This window comes from Lithobates pipiens, unplaced genomic scaffold (genome assembly GCF_037356315.1).
Source record: "Lithobates pipiens isolate NorthernLeopardFrog02 unplaced genomic scaffold, aLitPip1_a1.2 Scaffold_23, whole genome shotgun sequence".
Lineage (NCBI taxonomy): Eukaryota > Metazoa > Chordata > Amphibia > Anura > Ranidae > Lithobates > Lithobates pipiens.
The window spans coordinates 186,787,556-186,809,171 of NW_027507785.1; the positions used below are offsets into that span (position 1 = coordinate 186,787,556).

Sequence of the window (21,616 nt, forward strand, 5' to 3'; positions counted from 1 at the left end):
TCCCTAGCCCGAGCTTGACGAGCTTCTCCCCTATTATTTAACTTTACTCTTTACTATGGCTTTCTACGTGTTTCCCTCCTCCCTTCTCACTCATGTTGCATACTGTCGTCCTTTCTCCTGTGGCGGCGGACAGATGACCGTACACAGTCGGATCACATCCCCTCTCCACTGCTTGTGTCTAGGACAACCCCCCCACAGGTGCGTGTCTTAAACACGACCCTCTTCCTTGAAGGACCAGAGCGTGGGCCGCGCTCTGTACCCTACCAATATTGTATAGTCCGGGGGTAAGTGGAAGTACACTTCCACACCTCATTGGTGATTATCCAGTGGCATCTCGGCTACACCTGCTCCCGATACACATATCACACACACCTACCTACATCCCCGGTTACCCTCATGGCCATGATAGACTCAGAGGACTCTCGACCCCCAATAGACACCACCACATCCCTACCTCAAGTGCAAGTACTTAAACTGTGCTCCATCAACATCAGGGGTCTCAATATCCTGGAAAAGAGGTCGAAACTCCTATACTCCCTACGTCAATCCAAAGCACACATAGCTCTTATCCAGGAAACGCATTTTCGCACAGACACGATTCCCAAGCTCCACAATAAATACTTCCCACAAGTCTTCCACTCTACGAACACAGAAGCAAAATCCAAGGGAGTTTCCATCCTTATCTCCAATCTCTGCCCTTTCCAGGTAACTGACACCCTGACAGATCCCTGAAGGAGATTCCTATTTCTTAAAGGCATCATACACCAAAAACCTTTCACAATTGCGAATTAGCTACACCCCCAATGTGCGACAGGTCCCCTTTTTTCGGAAGACTCTCCAACTGCTTACGAATTTTCAATCAAGTACCTTAATAGTAGGAGGCGACTTGATTGTCTCCTTGAATCCTGACAGTGACACCTCCAATGGCACGTCATCCATAACATATAGGGCCCTACGAGCGATCAAACTACAACTTAGTAACCTACTTCTACATGACACGTGGCATACATTACACCCGCGGAACAGGGATTTCACCTTTTTCTTGAATCCCCACAATAAGTACTCCAGACTGGACCACTTTTTCATCTCCCAACAAGACCTGACGCACCTTTTGAAGGCCACCATCAACCCAGCAATACTCTCAGATCACAACCCCATCTCAATGACCCTGCTTTTACCCGCTTCCAGCACAAAAGCACACATATGGAGATTGGACAACTCCCTCCTGACTGATGCGGAGATTACTGACCGACTAACAGCCTGCCTCTCTAACTTTTTTTCGGGAAAACGCCACGGATGACGTATCTCCTACCATTACCTGGTCTGCTCACAAATGTGTTATATGAGGCGAATTACTCTCCCTTACGGCACAATGGAATAAACTCCGTAAACAGCGCATAGGGGACTTGACCACATGCATATGTAAGCTAGAACACGCACACAAAGCCTCCCTTGCTGCTTCTTCTTTAGCAGAGCTGACTCAGGCAAGAGCGGATTTGCTGGAAATTTTGAACGACTCGGTGAGCGTAAATTTGCGTTGTCACAAAAGCTTTACTATGAATTTGGCAATAAGGCCGGCAAATTCCTAGCCAATGGAGACACCTTTGGCCCAGTTTGTCCAATACTTTACCAAATTGTACAACCTCCCGACCACACGACAGGCTAATGTAGCTGCGGGTCGCAGATCCACAATATCAGAATTTTCGACAAAATACTGCCCTGCCCCCTATTACCAGATAATGCCTTGGCGTTAGACTCTCTCCTGACGGTAGAAGAATTACTTACTGCTCTGAAGCAGATGAAATCTGGTAAGAGTCCAGGCCCGGATGGTCTATCCACAAGTTACTATAATGATTTCAGACCATTCTCTTCCCCCACCTTGTAAAAGCCTTCAATGGCCTTCCTTCCCCTTCTACTGCTCACAGGGACATTCTAGAAGCACATAAAACACTTATCCCCAAACAGGGCAAAGATCCCCTATTAGTTTACAACTATCGCCCAATCTCGCTACTTAATGTGGACCCAAAGTTATACGCCAAAGCCCTAGCGAATTGTATTCTTCCCTTTCTTCTGAAACTCATTTCATTAGACCAGGTGGGTTTTGTCCCTGGCAGGGAAGCCAGGGACAATGCCACCAAAGCCCTGAACATACACCATTGGTTGACTAAAACCGCCACACAGGTTTTTTTTCTATCCTTGGATGCAGAGAAATCATTTGGCAGGATGGCTTGGGACTATATGGAGGCCACGCTGACAGCTCTTGCCATCCCTCCCCGACTTTTGAATATGAGCATGGCCTTATATTCCTCACCGACAGCTAGAGTCCGAGCCAATGGCTGCCTGTCGAACGCCTTCTCCGTGTCCAATAGAACCCGTCAGGGCTGCCCCCTATACCCCCTAATATTTATTTTTACCATGGAGCCCATGCTTCGCAAATTGAGAGAGAACCCCGCAATTAAGGGCATAGACATTGACCGCAAGCAATATAAAGTAGCTGCATACGTGGACGATATTTTGCTCTTTCTATCAGACCCCACCACAACTATACCTAATTTGCTGGCTGATTTCTCACTATTCAAACACCTCTCCAACCTCCAAATAAACTTCGAAAAATCAAAAGCACTGAATATCACCTTACCAACCACTAAGATTGAACAATGTCGTCACAACTTCCCATTTGGGTGGGAATCTCACGCAATCTCATACCTAGGTATTAAAATCCTGACCCACCTACGCAATCTGTTTGCCTGCAACTATTCCCCACTCCTTTTGACCATTACTGGGGACCTCAAAAAATGGCATCTAGGCTCATTTTCCTGGCTGGGTAGGATAGCCATTTTGAAAATTAATCTTCTCCCATTAAGCTTCCAAACTCCCTTATTTCTGTACTATAAACGGATTTGTAGAGACTTTCTCTGGGCTTCCAAAACCCCTCGAACGAGTTGGGACCATTTGGTGCTACCTAAATTACTTGGAGGCTTTGATCTCCCCGGACCTCCTAAAATATCACTGGGCATGTCATCTAGCCAGTGTGGTTGACTGGCATGTACATCGCCAAAGATTGGATTCAACTGAAAGACTCCTTCGCTGCTCTTCCATTGCCCAACTTACCCTGGATTCTCCACAAATCCTGGCCTCAGGCTGAAGCTTCACACCCACTTATAGGAGCCACGTTATCAACCTTCAAACGTGCCTGTAAATCACTCCACCTTGTACCCTGTCCAGGCCCTATGACTCTGTTAGACAACAATCCAGACTTCCCCTCAGGCCTGTCCCTGCTAGACCCAACCTTGAAGCCACGACCTCCTTCCGCCAGGGCACAGATGTTTTTCAACGACCAAACACTCATACCACACCTCTCACTGACTGCGACCTTACCCAAATTTAACATCCCCCTGTACAAATATTTTCAAATAAGACATTTATTTACTACAACTAAGCTCCCCAATCTCTGGCACAGAGAACTCACCCCATTTGAACTTTTGTGCAACAGCTCGGAACCCCAAGGTCATCTAATCTCTACCATATACACGCTCCTGACCTCACAACACAAAGTAAAAAAGGACAAACGAATTGCTCAATGGGAAACTGATCTCTCGATGGACCTTACCTCTGTTGAATGGGAACACGCTTTCACACTAATGCACAAGGGCTCGATTAACATCTCCACTCAGGAGAACAGATATAAACTGTTCTCCAGGTGGTACAGGACTCCAGACAAGGTCCATTGCTTCCATCCCTCGATACCCCCAACATGCTGGAGATGCCATTCCACTCTCGGCACCCTACTCCACATTTGGTGGGATTTTGTAAACACTTGAATTTGTGTTTTAAACTGCATTTTTCTCTTTCTCATACGGTGTCTCAGTGTAAATATGTTAGTGACTACTTCCTTATACATATATCTTCCTGTGGGAGTGATCAAGGTAAGGGCTGATTAGTTGCCCTTGTGTGTTAGAGAAATTAGGGAGTATATAAACAGCAGGTGTACGTCTCTAGCTTCACCCTTACTGAAAAAGTCAATGCTTTGACGATATGCGCCTAGGGGGACAGAGCCTGCGTATTGACATTACATTGCGGCCATCTTGAGACCTATTGTGTCTAAAATGTGTTTTTAGCTTGTACGGCTTACAGTGCCATCTTTGTGAGTTTATACCTTACCTTTTTTATATATTATTATACATTTTAAACGGCGAGCACTAGATTTTGCCTTCCTTATTTTGCATATCCATCATAATTTGCTCCTCCAAATCACTTATTCCCATGGGATAAAACCCTGATGATCTCACCAAAGTGATTACCAGCACCACGCCTGTCTTCTTTAATATCCCCAGAGGGGAACACTGCTGATTAGACTCAGATGTGAGGTGAGCAGCCTGTCATACTGGAGGAGGAAAGCACAAGCAATCTGGATTTGTGCACCGTTGATGTATTGATTTTTTTAAATCACTTCAATCAGTCACAGATACTATATATGAACTTACAGCAATATATGTTCAATGCTAGAAATATATTTGTTTACCAGAGGATTTGGCCTCAATAGATAAGGTATAATTAGAATTATTTTGAGAATATCAGCATTGATTGTGAAAGCAAATTCAAAAGCATTTTTCAAAGTGTTTTGCAGTTATTTAAAAGTAAAACGCTGAGTGTTTGCAAACTAAGGCAGTTTTTCTAATATATATATATATATATATATATATATATATATATATATATATATATATATATATATATATATATATATATATAGCCTAACAATTTACCTCCCCTATTTGCTATCTTTTGGTTTTTTTAAATATACCACTGGAAGTGTTGTGTTCTAAATAGACCTCCTCACTGTTATTTTGGGACTACAGAATGATAAATTATATATTTTGCAAATGAATGCAGGGACCTCATTAAACAAATGCATATTTTCAGTTAAAAATCCATTTAGATTAATTTTCACGCACCCAACAAAATATACTGTAATGCCATTTTTTTTAGCAACTAAAAAGATGAGGTTGTGTCGAGCAAACAGATACTAAACATGTCAATATAAAACAAAAAATATAACTGCGCTACCCTGCAAATCTCTGCCCCACTACTAGTTTACACCTATATTAACATATATTACCATATAGACATGTGATCTCCTGCAATATTTAGTATGCACATCAATGTTCCGAGACAATAATAAAATAAATAAATGATACTGATCCCTTAATCATATAAAAAATCAATATGCTCCTCATAAAAATAGTGATATATGACAATAAGTAAACATTAATAAATTAAAAATATAACATACAAATAGATAAATGTTATTAAATTAATCAAAATCGTGATATTGATCTTTGATGTATATCACATCGTAATAATTGTGGCTTTAAACATTTAGAATATTTTTGCGTTTTCTTAGTGTTGTTTTCAGGTAAGCGCAGTATTTTTCTAGTTTCTATTTACTAAACATGTCAAGCCTTAAAATTGCATGTGCCAGTGAAACGGCTACAAACTACAGTACCCCAAACTATAAATAAGTGACACTTTAAAAGCCTTTACAAGTCATCAGTTTACAGTTAATTATGAATGATGGCCCTAGAATAATTACTTATATTACGTGTAGTGAAATCATTGTTTTCTTATGTAGGTGCACCTGACACATGCAATTATGTTTGTACAGTATGTATGTGGGGGCCCAGTTCTTTAAAAACATGCATGGGTTTTTATTAACTATATTAAACTTCAATTTTTAAACCCTTTTCTTCATTTAACTTTATTGTTTTTGCATAGTAGGTCAACAACCCCGATGTGATGGCATAATAGAAACAACGGGTCCTTTTTAAGGAGACATCAGAGGTCTTCTAGAACCCTAATGTCAAAATTGTACCCCATTGAAGCTAATTAAGCACAGATCATGCTTGATTAGCTTCGTCAATGGCCCCAGCAGCTGGAAAATTACAGTGCAGCAGTGATCAATAATGGATATTCAATGACACTTGACATTTGCCATGGTTATCCCAGGCACCCAGAAGGGGTAACACAACCAAATGATACATTGCAGGGAGGATAAGCACTAGGGTTCCACCATGTGTAAAAATGAAAATTGAAGCTTTACAGTCACCTGAATCATTTCCACTAGAAAGCTGACAGTCAACTGAAAAGATATACACAGACTCCCTGGTTGCTATAGCAGCTAGGAGTCAGTTTACAGGGCTTTACTGCCATGGACATAGTATTTACAACCAAGGCAGTAAAGAGTTGAAGGAGCTCTATAGTCAGTATAGTCACGGGATACACTTTCATTCAAATGTCAGAATTGTAACAGAGATATACTGTAAACAATTATTTTTTGAGAATCCAATATAAGCTTACTTGAAACTGTAACACCAAACACCCTGCAATGCAAAACTGGTTGTCAAGGAGTGGGGCTGGGAACCCCACACCAAGGTCCCCCCAAAATGCATACCAGACCCTTACCCCGACATGCAGCCCAGCAGGTCAGGAAACAGGGGATGAGTGAGAGCCCCCTACTTAACCATACAAGGCCACATGTCCTCAACGTGGGGGGGTACTTTGGGACGGGGGGCTCTGCCACTCAGTTTTTGACAAATACTTTATTAAAAAAATCAAAAAACAGTATTCCTCTATGTAAATCTATCGTCAATTACGCCACCCGCCGACCTTTAAAAAACAACAACGCTCCTCCTTCTAGGACAGGCCGCCCGCCGAATGCCCTCTCAGCGTTTAGGCTGGGTTCACACTGCTGCGATGCGGGAACGCTGCAAATCTACTGCGGGTTCCCGCATCGCATGCCTCCCGGCGGCAGTTCACACTGCCCTATACGAACTGCTGGGAGTGTCAGTGAAAAGTTAATGACACCTCCAAATCAGTTTGCATATCGCAGTGCGATCTGCAAACTCGAACAGGAATTGGATTACATGGTGTGAACACCCATGCTATCCGATTCTGCTGCGGACCAAAAAAGGGTCCTGTACGAGTTTTGGGCCGGACTATCTGTATGGCTGAAATCACATCGCACAGAGATCGCATGTGATTTTCACTGCAGTGCGGTGCGAATCACATCCGATCTCAGACATCGCAGCAGTGTGAACCTAGCCTTAGACAGTTTTTATATAGGTAGGGGTCACCAGGTGACTTTGCCAGGTGGTCCTATCCCCTAGTAATGTCACAGACCGGTGCATGCTGTACATCATTGAAACCATTGCTCTTGAAAAAAACGATCATTTAAAAAAAAATTGCATTGCTACATTGCAGTACCCAGAGCCCCATACCCCTTTTATGGCCAATTACTTGCATACAAGCTTTCAAAATGGACACTTTTGATTTTTTGGCTCCATAGACTTTGGGTTAGAACTTTTCCCCTGTTCGGGAGTTCTGCTGCCCACCGTAGAGGGGGCCATCTCTTCATTATATACAGCGTGATCTTAGTATTTATATGTGAATGCTTTCTGATTTACAAAGATACAATGAATGTGAAATAAAATTGTAGTTAAAGGAGAAGTCCAGCCTGAGTTTGTTTGGCTGGGCTTCTCCTATGGGCTGAAGTCCACTCTCTTCTGACATCACAGGAATTAGTCCTGGCACTGCATCATCACGACAATGAAGTCTGGATCCGCTAGGTGCCTGGACTGATACCCATCTCAGGCTCTCAGCAAGCTCCCCGCCCCTCCACAGCTCAGCGCTCCAGTGAGCGAGGAGGAGCAGAGTGGAGAGCTGTTGACTGACAGTCAGTAGCTCTCTGCTTGGGGAGCTGTGAGAACCGAGCCATTGGCAATGTTCGATCACTTGGTTCTCAGTGCAGAGATGGCAGGGGACAGATGTAGCATAGGATTGATGCTGCCTCCACCTAGGTAAGTATTAATCTGGAAAAAAAAAAACATACTTCTCTTTTGTATAAGGAATACATCTGTCGGAGAGTTAGTTATATTCAGCAAGAAAAAGTTAAGCAAAGAACACAGTAACATCAATTTTCATCCTTCTGTATCTTGCCTCTTTGTACATTACCTGGTACAAGAGTGTGTCTAACATGCTGATGCTGAATACTCTGCCAGCAGCAAAAGGAAGGCGAAACATAAATGCCAGATTAGATCCCCGCTCACGTTCTTTCTGAAACAAAAATTAGGAAACAAGGAAAGGAAAACAAAACACACTATGGTACAGGATTCTAGAACATGAATTATCAGCATGGCATAATATTATAAATAAACAGTATACTGTATATTTTTGTGTCTTTTGTTCAACAAGCTGCAGAACATTTATTAAGCAGTTTTTCAAATCGGTAGTGATTTACAAGGAGATTAAGCTTAATTTACTTGTTTTCCTAATTTCCCATTGGCAACGTTTCATATTTCACTGATGAACACCAATTTGCCCATGGAAATTAGTTGAATATGTTTCCATTTGATATGCTGAATTAAAATTTTAGTTTTATTCCAAAATAATGTCTAATGTGTATTTATTTTTTTACATTTTCATTGATTAAGCAAGACTTAGCTCAAAAGTGACAAAGTGTTTTGCTCTTGTAAACTAAATTAGTATCCATCTAATCTTCAAACAATTACACCTATCAAGGGCTCCAGCTGCAAGGATCCCCAGTAGAAATTCCTGGCTCAGCCCGTGCACAGCAGACATTATACAGATAAGCTGGGATATCATGATTATGGATAAACAAAGTTAATAGTCTCTATTACCTCAAATCATTCTTCAATTCATCTAAATGCATTGAAGTGAGTAGGAAGGCAAGTGAATGTGGTTTTGGTAGACTTTAAGGGTGCAGTGGGCTTTCAATAGCTCCTGAAGATCAAGATCCTCAGACACCAGAGGCAAAGGTGTAGATGATGAAGTATACACTCACCTCCAGCTCTTTAACCACTTAAGTACCATGTCATTTTTAAGTTTTCAGTTCTGTTATAGTTTGAATGACAATTTTTCCATCATCCAATGCTGCACCCAAATTAATTTAATATGATTTTTTTTTAGATCATTATTTTGGTGGTATTTAAAAAAAAAATCATTTAGTATAAAAATCCCCCCCCCCAAAAAAAAAAAACAGTTTCCCTGTATGCAAATCTCTGAAATGGCACTTTTTTGTAAAGCAGACACCCCAAAGTGATACCTTTGTTTGCCATAATTTTTGAAAATGAAGAAACATGCTGGTACTAAGGGGTTAAACATGGACATTATGAATGGTACACTATGACATACAGGGGCACTATCCCACCCATCCGGTCACATGACCGGTGATGCGGACGGGCTGTCCAGATGCTGGCGCTGCTTTTTGCTATCCAGTAGTATGGACCGCTTCACCTGGCGCATGCATGCATGATGCGGCAGCTCGCGAAGTTGACGCAGTACCAGTGCGAACTCCAATTGGGGTTGCCACCGCCTTGACACGCCCCACATGGATGAATGAGCCGGGTGGCGGGAGCATAAAAAGATAGATGGCGGATCCCTCTGCCAGCTGACCCGAGAGAGTGAGGAATAGTACGGGACGCATGAGATGCAGGTATAGTTTCTTTTTAATCGGGTGCCAATATACTTACTTACATGGTTTATATGGGTCCTAACTATAGCTCTTTTTTATCATCTATAGTGTGTTTCTACAAAATGACTGCTACATAATGGTGGATGCTCTCACCTAGTGTCACCTTGACGCATGCGATCTCTGGGGGAATTTTGTACACCTGGAGATTTCATCTGTGAGTTTTCTTTTTATAGACATATATAGACATATGTGATATAGGTGGGCATGTTAGGTGCTTCTGATACATTATAATCGAGTGCGTGTGTATATATATATATATATATATATAATATTGCCTCATAGATTCATAGATGGAATTAAGAAAACCTTGATCCCTGTGTGTGGGATAACTCCTAGCATTTAGAGTTATAGGTATAGGTGTAAATTAATACAGGGATGGAGTCCTATAAATACCCCTATGCTTAAGTAATATGCATATATCTTTGAACTTTTTATGACCCATAATATTATATTATCTTATTTTAAAGGTAACACTATCTGAATGTAGCACACTCCCCAGGCCATTTGTTTCATTTTATGTGTTCCTGCATCCTACGATACATAACATCAGTGGATGATTTAAGCATTCGCCTGATTTGAGCGTCCTTTAGCCCATAGTAATTGAGGTGGGTCATGCACAGCGAATATACTGTATAGTTGCAAGTAGAGAATACTGTCTGCATATCTACTATGTAATTTGATTACATTTGTAAGTGATGCTCTTTTGTAGATGAGTACTATATGGTCTTCCTAGGCCCTGATGAAGAATTAACTGGCGGAACACGTCAGTTATGAGGATTGATCATTAAAGTTCTCTTGATTTTTCCTGTTATTTAATCCCATGCAATGTAATCCCCTATACATCTCTTGCCTTATTTTAAATTTAAAATTGCAGAGGCACCATATCTTGTGTCTTTTTAATACTGTGATACTTTAATAAAATATTCTTATTTTATTTTTTTTATGAATTTGAGGTATGCTTTTTTTCTGGCATATACAGTCTGATATCCCTTTGTTTTTGTTGTTGCGTATACAGTCACAAATGTTGGCCATGAGCATCACAAAAAATCTCTATAAACGAATGTAGCCCTCCTTTAGGTGTATATCATAAAAAAGCTGCTAGCACAAATAAAACCTGTGATACTAAGCCTAAAAAGACATTTGTGTTCACTTACAGTATATGTTTATGATTTCACATGAGATTTTTGGTCATAATTAGGGATGAGCCAATCACCCCCCCCCCCCCCCCCCAGTGCTGATCAACCATTGTGTACCATTGTGTGTTTGGCTTCCTGTTTCCTGCTTGCCGTGTGCTCTACGTTTGACTCTGTTACCGACCTTGCCGTGTTATCAACGATTCCTGTCTGCTTGTGACCTTGACCTTTTGTATGATCCCGACCATCCCTGTCTGCCTGTGACCCTGAACCTTTGGCGTGTACTCTGTTGTCCCTGTCTGCTAGTTGCCCTGACCTCCGCCGTATCCCCTTACTATCTTTGTCGTTCCAGCCTGCTGCTTCCTTCTCCTGTAGTCTACTGTGAGCGTGAGCTGTGAGACCCTAGGGGCCGCGACCTGGAGCCAGACTGCAGTGAAGTCCATCCTCACCACTGGAGGCTCTGGCGAACACCTGCTGGCTCTTAGACTCCGCGCCCTGGGCAATCTATGTTCCAGCTCCCATTGGGATCTGTGTTAGTTATCCGGTAGACCTGTGTCCTGAATCTCCTTGGGTACATTTCGCAGCAGTCAGTCCTAAGGTCCACTACCTAGCGGTGCACTTCCGACTCCTACGGAGTGCATCTGTCACCTGGTCTCAGGTGACCTGACAAACACACGAACATGAAAAATCAAAAGTGATAATTTTAAAGGCTTATATGCAAGTTATTGTCATAAAAAGTGTTTGGGGACCTGAGTCCTACCCCAGGGGACATGTATCAATGCAAAAAAAGTTTTAAAAACAGCTGTTTTTTCAGGAGCAGTGATTTTAATAATGCTTAACTGCTTGCTGACCAGCCGCTGCAGTTTTACAGTGGCAGAATGGCACGGCTGGGTGAAACAACGTTACCTTATGCTGCTTCACCTTTTGGCTACTAGGGGTGCACGCCCACAAAATGTGCCCAGAGCCAGTGAGTGCTCGGTGGGCACGATGACTGCTGGGCACCCACGATCGCTCATGTCAGAGTGAGAACCGGGAACTGTGTGTGTAAACACACAAATAACAGTTCTTTCAGGGGAGTAGAGACAAATCGTGTGTTCATACTTAGTATGAACACTGATTTCTCTCTCCTCCTAGACAGTCCCATCCCCCCTACAGTTATAACACACCTAGGGAACACAGTTAACCCCTTGATTGCCCTCTAGTGTTAACCCCTCCCCTGCCAGTGGCATTTATACAGTAGTCAGTGCATTTTTATAGCACTGAATAATTGTCAATGATCCCAAAAATGTGTCAAAAATTTCCAATTTGTCCAAAGCAATATCACAGTCCTGATAAAAATTGCAGATCACCGCCATTACTAGTAAAAAAAAAAAAAAATAACAATAATAATAATAATAATTTTTTAATAAAAAATGTGGGGTATTTATTATAGTCAAAATTTTTAAAGATATTAGGAGTTATTTACTAAAGGAAAATTCACTTTGCACTGCAAGTGCCTCTTGAAAGTGCACTTGGAAGTAAAGTCGCTGTAGATCTGAAGGGGACATGCAAGGAAAATTAAAAAAAACAGCATTTTAGCTCGTACATGATTGGATGATAAAATCAGCAGAGCTTCCCCTCATTTCAGATCTACCCCTTAGATTTAGAGTGACTGCACTCCCAAGTGCACTTTCAGTGCAATTTCAAGTGCACTTGCAGTGCAAAGTGGATTTGCCTTTCGTAAATAACCCGCATTGTGTTTTTTTTTCAAAATTGTCGCTCTTCTTTTGTTTATAGGGCAAAAAAATTAAAACCGCAGAGGCAATCAAATACCACCAAAAGAAAGCTCTATTTGTGAGGAAAAAAAGGGCTTCAATTTTGTTTGGGTATAGCGCCACAATTGTCAGTTAAAGCAATGTAGTGCCATATCGCAAAAGTCATGGCCTGGTCATTGAGCAGCTAAATCTTCCTGGGCTGAAGTGGTTAAAGTTTTATAGTTAGTAAGGTTGAATAAAGACACCAGTCCATCCAGTTCAACCTGAGTGAGTGTCTATCCCTATCCCTGTACATTACACACTCACATTGGTCCCTACACTCAAGGAGCCCACAATCTAAGGTCCCCATTCATATACTAGGGCCAATTTTTGGACAGAAGCCAATTAACCTACCTGCATGTCTTTGGAGTGTGGGAGGAAACCAGAGTACCCGGAGGAAACCCACGCAGACACAGGGAGAACATGCAAACTCCAGGCAGGTAGTGTTGTGGTTGGGATACGAACCAACGACCCTTGTTTACTGCTAGGTGAGAGTGCTAACCACTACACCACTGTGCTGCCCCAAGTGAAACAATAAAAATGAAATATTCCTTTAAATATCATGCCTGGGGATGTCTATAGTATGCATGTAAAGTGGCGCAGTTTTCCCATGTTTAGAACAGTACCACAGTAAAATTTAATTTCTAAAGGAAAAAAAGTAATTTAAAACTGATCGTGGCTGTAATGAATTGTCGGGTCTCGGCAATATAGATAAAACTCATTGAAAAAAAAACGGCATGGCCCAGTCAATGACCTATTGAGTTGAAACGCGTCAGCTACACTTATCTTGTGCTTCCCACATTGCTTTTATTTACTTTTTATATATTTTATGTGATCACATTTATTTGTCACATCTGTTTTTATGCAAGATGTGAATAAAGTTTTTAGTCTTTTTTTGACCTGCACCATTGGATTTCTTTTCCATTTTACCATATTTACTATGCTGTATTGGATTCATATCGAGCTATTTGGGGGCACCGTATCGGATTCCTGTGGATTTGTCGCATCGCAAGATCACTGGTGTGGATAGAGAAGAAAAATGTGAAAAACTGCGCTAAGGTAAAAGAAAAAGTGTAAGTTATATGTACTCTAAGGTGATACCTTTGAGAATGAACGTTTAGCTGCGGCTTCACTGTGTCACATAAATACAGAAAAAATGAATAAAAAAAAAAAAAATGAAAAAAATACTACTAAGCGGCGCTTAACTTATACAAACAACTAATTGTGCACAAAATTGAAATTGTAAACACAGTATAATAACCATATGTAAATTAGTGTACATTTATAGTGTGCGTAGTGTAAGCACATATAGAAGACTTGAAACATAAAGATTAACCCTTACAATATAAATTTCCGTTATATAAACCTCTATCAGCATAAAAGAGGATAAAACACCCAGTATTTAAACAGTGAGTCCGTATGCATGAACCACAATACCAATTGTTACAGAGTGTTGAATAGAGTCCTCCAAAACTAGACCACAATATTCATAAAGAAACAGCCACTTAGTCCAATGAAAAAATAAATGTTCAATCCGCCACCAACATGTGATAAAATTTGCCGCTTACCAGAAAAACATGACCCCCCACTACAGAGGGTCACACGAGACTTGTAAGAATGACTTCCGGCCAAAGGGGGATCCTCAATTTCCTCCTGGTTCCACTACTCCAGTGGGGATTGGGAAGAAGACCTATTCCCAAACGTATTCCTCAAAGGCCCAAAGAAGGACTCAAAAGAAGGGACATCGGAACCATAAAGGGAAGATAAAACTCCAAATAGTGTAAAACCTTTTATTTCTCAAGATAAAAAAAATAAAAATGCACTTACAAATGTATAGAAGAAAATAAGCCTTAAGTCCGTTGCGCCGGCCGGACGCCCACAGACAGACACGTTCTCCTGGAAGCCGTCACAAACACGAGGTGATGTATAGTGTACCGCTCAGCCCTACGCGTTTCGCAAAACAAAATTGCGTCATCCAGGGGCACGAGCGGCACGCTGCGTCACCTCCATTTATATTGTCTCTACCCTCCAAACCTCACTCTGGGCACCTGGCTGTTCCCGCCAAAAACCAAGCCTCATTCTGATGTCCACACCTGATTCGTCAGGTCCCCACCCCCTAGACCAATCAAGGACTGGATCCGGGTCAGGGAACCAACCCCCAAAAGGGCAACCAATCGAATTGGTTTCCTAATGTCTATCTAGACTATAATGGAGCCAATGATAAAGTGTGCAAAATACTGATATAGGTTATTCCACTATACCTCCTGGGTCACACAACCATCCACACCAGTACATACCTCCAACTGTAAAAAAGGGGAAGAAGAACGTGGGACACCATGTTAGAACTCTTCCCGCCCCACTTCCGGTCTACAACCATCCTGTGTAGTCAAGCCTCGCTTTCAGTCTCAAGTGACTTCCGGTTCGGCAAGATCCGGTGTGCAAACTGCTAGTGTTTGGTGTTCAACTGTACTCATTGTATCATGCACCCATCTTTATTAGTAAAAATCTCTATCTCTTTGAGCAGAAAGGTTAAAAAAAGGGAAATAGACATGGAACACCATATTGGGATTTCCCCCGCCCAACTTCCGGTTTACGGCCGCCCCACTTCCAGTTTACGGCCGCCCCACTTCCAGTTTACGGCCGTCCATTGAAGCCAAGCCTCGCTTTCACTCTCGGCTGGCTTCCGGTCCGGCGTCATCAATCGATGGCTGTGCCCAAAACAACCACGCCTCACTTCCGCTGTCATATCCGGTATGTGGCTATGACAATCAAGCCTCGTTCCCATGTCATTATATCACATCCGTTGTCTGGCTCACTAGGAAAGCTACCAAGCCTCATTTTCATCAGCCCGTAGCTTCCAGTGCGTCCCGTCCGGTAACCAATCACTGTCTGCTCGGGCACGCAACTATTAGCCATAAGGTCAATTTGATGTCCCTCTCACGAATAGCATCTATACTAGGGCGCCACATAGCGCCCCAATCGTGGAACCGCACACAATCCCACACAGGACAAAATCTACATTAATAATCTAATAGCCAAAAAACGGTTGCCACACATATCAGCCCAGATACCAGGCTCAGGCTACTTTGAAATACAATCTGTATACTCTTAAAGCTTGAGGGAACATGATGTCACCCCAACAGAAGAGGGGAAAGGCACCATAAATGGAAAAATAAAAATAAAAAGTAAAATATAAAAAATGCAATAAATAATAAATTTAAAAGTTAATGGTAGAGAACTTTTTCTGGTACATAGGGGCTCAGCCTACATTGAATAGAGGCGGGTCAGTCACCAGACCCCTCTCCTCATGTCCTGAAATCGGAATACACCAAAAATCCTCCATAATTTTAACCCCAAAAAAAACGTCATTGCTAACTCCTTTGGGGTGTCATTGATATATAAAAAATATTAGATAAATGTAACGTTCCCATCATTCCATAATTATTCAAAGTCATTCACTAATGGACAAAAATGAACAAATTCTTGTGGCCCCTCACCACACGCCACTCCACACTAAGATCCTAAGATCGGGATATATCAAAATTTGCCATAATTCTGACCTTGGGGACTCCCTCATAAATAACCCCTTTGGACATATGTCATAAAGCCACCGGCCCAGAGTGTAAATCTAGTGGGGAGAGCTCACAATAACATAAATTGAACATAATATGTAAACAGATTTAGAAAAGGTACCATCCTTAACCTGGTGATATAAAAAATCATATGAAACTATATTCCCCATTCTCAAAAAATGTCTCCAACAAAGGGCATGAAAAGTTATTCAATAATAAATACAAGACAATGCCCACAGCACACCAATTACAGTCCCTGTTATGAGCCCCACAATAACTGGGGTACCTTATTTTACAAAGGATATTCACAAAGTGAACAAACACCTGGAAGAATGTGGCAAGGACGTGCGCGTCCTCACGAATTGTTGATGAAAGCGTTCACGTCCGTGTCCACATTCAAACCGAACAGAACATAAGTTTTGAGTCTGTATATCCAGGCCATTTCTTGTCTGGAGATCTCCCGAACAAGTGACCCACCCCTCCAATGGGGTCTGTGCTTGTCAATGCCCACATATAGCGTATTGGAGGGGTCTCTATTGTGTACTTTGTCAAAATGACGTGACACCGGATGTTTATCGAAACCCCTCCTAATGTTACCAATGTGTTTATTGAGCCTCGTCTTCAGTGCCCTCTTGGTCCTCCCTACGTATTGGAGGCCGCAAGGGCACTGAATCAAATATACTCCCTCAGACGAGCAGGTAATATATGATTCAATGTCATAGGATTTTGATGTGCTCGTAGATGAAAACTTGTAAATCTTCTTGTCTTTACAGCTATTTAAAGTACACACTTGACAGTTTCTACATTTATAATAGCCTTTCATGTCCTGAAAAAAAGATCTATTCGCTTTTGGGGGGTCGTGTACACTTGGTGCCACCCTGCTCCCCAGGGTTGATGCTCATTTAAATAACACCTGTGGTTTGGATGGTAAGACAGTGCCAAGGACTGGGTCACTTGTTAACAGATGCCAATGTTTTTGTATTAGCTGTTTAATACTGCGATGTTGTGCTGAAAAGGTGGTGATGAATGGGATCCTATTTTGTACAATTGTGTCACCAGGTCTCCTATCCCCTAACAACGTTGTTCTGTCCTGTGCTCGGGCTGTTTGAAGTGCTTTTAATAGATGATCGTTACTATATCCCTTTTCTAAAAATCTCTTTGAAAGGAGAGTTGCCTGATCTTCAAAGGTGCTAATTTCAGTGCAATTGCGCCTCAGACGCGTAAATTGCCCCTGAGGTACGGCCCTCAACCAGGGTTCATAATGACAACTGTCTAGGGGGATGTAGGAATTGCGATCGGTTGTTTTAACCACTTTCAGACCGGACCATTTTGCTGGTAAATGACCAGAGGTCTTTTTACACTTTGGCACTGCGCTGCTTTAACTGGTAATTGCGCGGTCATGCAATGTTGTACCCAAACAAAATTTGCGTCCTTTTCTTCCCACAAATAGAGCTTTCTTTTGATGGTATTTGATTGCCTCTGCGATTTTTATTTTTTGCGATATAAACGTAAAAAGACCGCAAATTTTGAAAAAAAATGATATTTTCTACTTTTTGTTATTAGAAAAATCCAATAAACTCAATTTTAGTCATACATTTAGGCCAAAATGTATTCAGCCACATGTCTTTGGTAAAAAAAAAGTCAATAATTGTATATTTATTGGTTTGCGCAAAAGTTGTCACATCTACAAACTAAGGTACGTTTTCTGGAATTTACGCAGCTTTTAGTTTACGACTGCCTATCTCATTTCTTGAGGTGCTAAAATGGCAGGGCAGTACAAAACCCCCCCAAATGACCCCATTTTGGAAAGTAGACCCCCTAAGGAAATTGATAAGAGGCATGTTGAGCCCATTGAATATTTTATTTTTTTGCCTCAAGCGATTGAATAATGACAAAAAAAATTTTTTTTTTTTTTTTTTACACAAAGTTGTCACTAAATGATATATTGCTCACACATGCTATGGGCGTATGTGAAATGACACCCCAAAATAAATTCTGCTGCTTCTCCTGAGTACGGGGATACCACATATGTGGGACTTTTTGGGAGCCTAGCCGCGTACGGGGCCCCGAAAACCAAGCACCGCCTTCAGGCTTTCTAAGGGCGTAAATTTTTGAGTTCACTTCTCACTACCTATTACAGTTTTGAAGGCCATAAAATGCCAAGATGGCACAAAACCCCCACAAATGACCCCATTTTAGAAAGTAGACACCCCAAGCTATTTGCTGAGAGGCATGTTGAGTTCATGGAATATTTTATATTTTGCCACAAGTTGCGGGAAAATTACAAACTTTTTTTTTTTATTTTTTTTTTTCACAAAGTTGTCACTAAATGATATATTGCTCACACATGCCATGGGCATATGTGAAATGACACCCCAAAATAAATTCTGCTGCTTCTCCTGAGTACGGGAATACCACATATGTGGGACTTTTTGGGAGCCTAGCCGCGTACGGGGCCCCGAAAACCAAGCACCGCCTTCAGGCTTTCTAAGGGCGTAAATATTTGACTTCACTCCTCACTACCTATTACAGTTTTGAAGGCCATAAAATGCCAAGATGGCACAAAACCCCCACAAATGACCCCATTTTAGAAAGTAGACACCCCAAGCTATTTGCTGAGAGGCATGTTGAGTCCATGGAATATTTTATATTTTGCCACAAGTTGCGGGAAAATTACAAACTTTTTTTTTTTTTTTTTTTTTTCACAAAGTTGTCACTAAATGATATATTGCTCACGCATGCCATGGGCATATGTGAAATGACACCCCAAAATAAATTCTGCTGCTTCTCCTGAGTACGGGGATACCACATATGTGGGACTTTTTGGGAGCCTAGCCGCGTACGGGGCCCCGAAAACCAAGCACCGCCTTCAGGCTTTCTAAGGGCGTTACAGTTTTGAAGGCCATAAAATGCCAAGATGGCACAAACCCCCCCCAAATGACCCCATTTTGGAAAGTAGACACCCCTAAATTTAGGGGTACACTAGTGAGACTAGGTAATAAATGGCGGGTGCCCTGAAACTATAAAAAAATAACTAACCAACCAGCGTCACCTGTAACAGTTATATGGTGATCACTGGTGAAAGGGTTAACTAGGGGGCAATCAGGGGGCTTTATGCGGTAGTATATGGGGGTCCCTGGCGCTATAAAAAGCTGCGGCGAACCTAAATACCTACCTGCCTAACTAGCGTCACCTGTGACACTAATACAGCGATCAGAAAAACGATCGCTTATTAGGCTGGGTTCACACTGGAGCGATGCGGGAACGCCACGAATGCGCGGCGGGTTCCCGCATCGCATGCCTCCCGGCGGCAGTTCACACTGCCCTATGCGAACTGCTGGGAGTGTCAGTGAAATGTTACTGACACCCCCAGATCAGTTCGCATATCGCAGTGCGATCTGCAAACTCGGATCGCATGGTGTGAACACCCATGCGATCCGATTCTGCTGCGGGCCAAAAAAAGGGTCCCGTGCGAATTTGCGGCGGGTGCAGCGGGTGTGGCGGGTGCGGCGGGTGCGGCGAATGGCTGAACTCGAATCGCACAGAGATCGGATGTGATTTGCACTGCAGTGCGGTGCGAATCACATCCGTTCTCAAACCGCTGCAATCTGAACCCAGCCTTAGTGACACTGGCGACGGGGGGTGATCACGGGGTTAAACCTTTATTGGGGGGGTTAGGGGGGTACCTTAGAACTAAAGGGGGCTAACCCTAACTGCCCTAACAGTTATTAGTCACAAATGACACCCGCCGGGTGATCAGGGGGTTAAACCTTTATTAGGTAATAAATGGCGGGTGCCCTGAAACTATAAAAAAATAACTAACCAACCAGCGTCACCTGTAACAGTTATATGGTGATCACTGGTGAAAGGGTTAACTAGGGGGCAATCAGGGGGCTTTATGCGGTAGTATATGGGGGTCCCTGGCGCTATAAAAAGCTGCGGCGAACCTAAATACCTACCTGCCTAACTAGCGTCACCTGTGACACTAATACGGCGATCAGAAAAATGATCGCTTATTAGGCTGGGTTCACACTGGAGCGATGCGGAAACGCCGCGAATCCGCGGCGGGTTCCCGCATCGCATGCCTCCCGGCGGCAGTTCACACTGCCCTATGCGAACTGCTGGGAGTGTCAGTGAAATGTTACTGACACCCCCAGATCAGTTCGCATATCGCAGTGCGATCTGCAAACTCGGATCGCATGGTGTGAACACCCATGCGATCCGATTCTGCTGCGGGCCAAAAAAAGGGTCCCGTGCGAATTTGCGGCGGGTGCGGCGGGTGTGGCGGGTGCGGCGGGTGCGGCGAATGGCTGAACTCGAATCGCACAGAGATCGGATGTGATTTGCACTGCAGTGCGGTGCGAATCACATTCGTTCTCATAAACCGCTGCAATGTGAACCCAGCCTTAGTGACACTGGCGACGGGGGGTGATCACGGGGTTAAACCTTTATTGGGGGGGTTAGGGGGGTACATTAGAACTAAAGGGGGCTAACTCTAACTGCCCTAACAGTTATTACAGTCACAAATGACACCAATGCAAAAAAAAAAAAAAAAAAAAAAAAAATGACATTGGTGTCACTGTGACTGGGGGGCAGGGGTAATTGGGGGGGTGATCGGGGGGTAAAGGGGGGGTGTGAGTGTGCCTGGCATGTTCTACTGTGTGTGTAGAGTGTTGGTGCAACTCACCGATCCGCTCTCCTCCGTGTCGGAACGGAAAATACCGACACGGAGGAGAGAATACATCACTTCCTCTCCTGTGTTTACATTACAGGAGAGGAAGTGATGTCACGGGGGATTTCCATTCGTCGAGAGCGATCGCGAGGGGGTGGCCATGAATGAATGGCCGCCCCCTCATCCCGGATCGCTCTCGAAGAAATGCCGACCGCCGCAGGCACCGGGGGGGGGGCCCGATCGGGCCCCCCACCCGCGGGCAGGCAGGGACTTATATATACGCCCATATGCCTGCCCGTGCCATTCTGCCGACGTATATCGTCGTGCGGCGGTCGGCAAGTGGTTAAAGAAGGTTGATGTTACAAAACAATCACCCTCTATCTTAATCCTGAGGTCTAGGAAACAGATCTCTGTCTGACTAGCCTCAAAATTAAACTTGACACCCCTATTGTTCATATTGAGGTTGGCCATAAATGATTGTAATTCAGTCTCCGCTCCCTCCCATAGGAGGAGGACGTCATCAATGTATCGTGCCCATAGGGCCACTTCCGGTCTCCTAGGGGCATCGATGACGTCCTCCTCCCATTTGGCCATGAATAAATTGGCCAAACTGGGGGCATACTTGGCCCCCATGGCCACGCCCCTATCCTGGCGATAAAATTGATTATCGAACCAGAAATAGTTGTGACTTGCTGCATATTCCAAAAGTTCCATAATGAACTCGATCTGTGCGGGCACAAGGCCTGACCCCCTCTCCAGGTATAGTCTAATGGCTTCTAGGCCCAAACGATGTGGAATAATCGTATATAGTGACGTTACATCAGCTGTCACTAACCAAAGGCCCCTCTTGGGGGTTAGTCCGGACAGGGTGTTAATAACTTGTTTCGTGTCCTTAA

The 21,616-nt window shown here is 43.0% G+C and overlaps 1 protein-coding gene across 2 annotated transcripts in view; it reads right to left on the bottom strand.

Moving 5' to 3' along the window:
* The window catches only part of KCNT2 (potassium sodium-activated channel subfamily T member 2), a 1,477,061-nt gene that overhangs the window by 415,270 nt on the left and 1,040,175 nt on the right, over positions 1 to 21,616 (bottom strand). For both annotated transcript variants that reach the window (XM_077452683.1, XM_077452682.1), the window contains exon 23: positions 8,011 to 8,112. In XM_077452683.1, the coding sequence (XP_077308809.1) occupies positions 8,011 to 8,112 (102 nt within the window). The remainder of the gene's footprint in view (positions 1 to 8,010; positions 8,113 to 21,616) is intronic.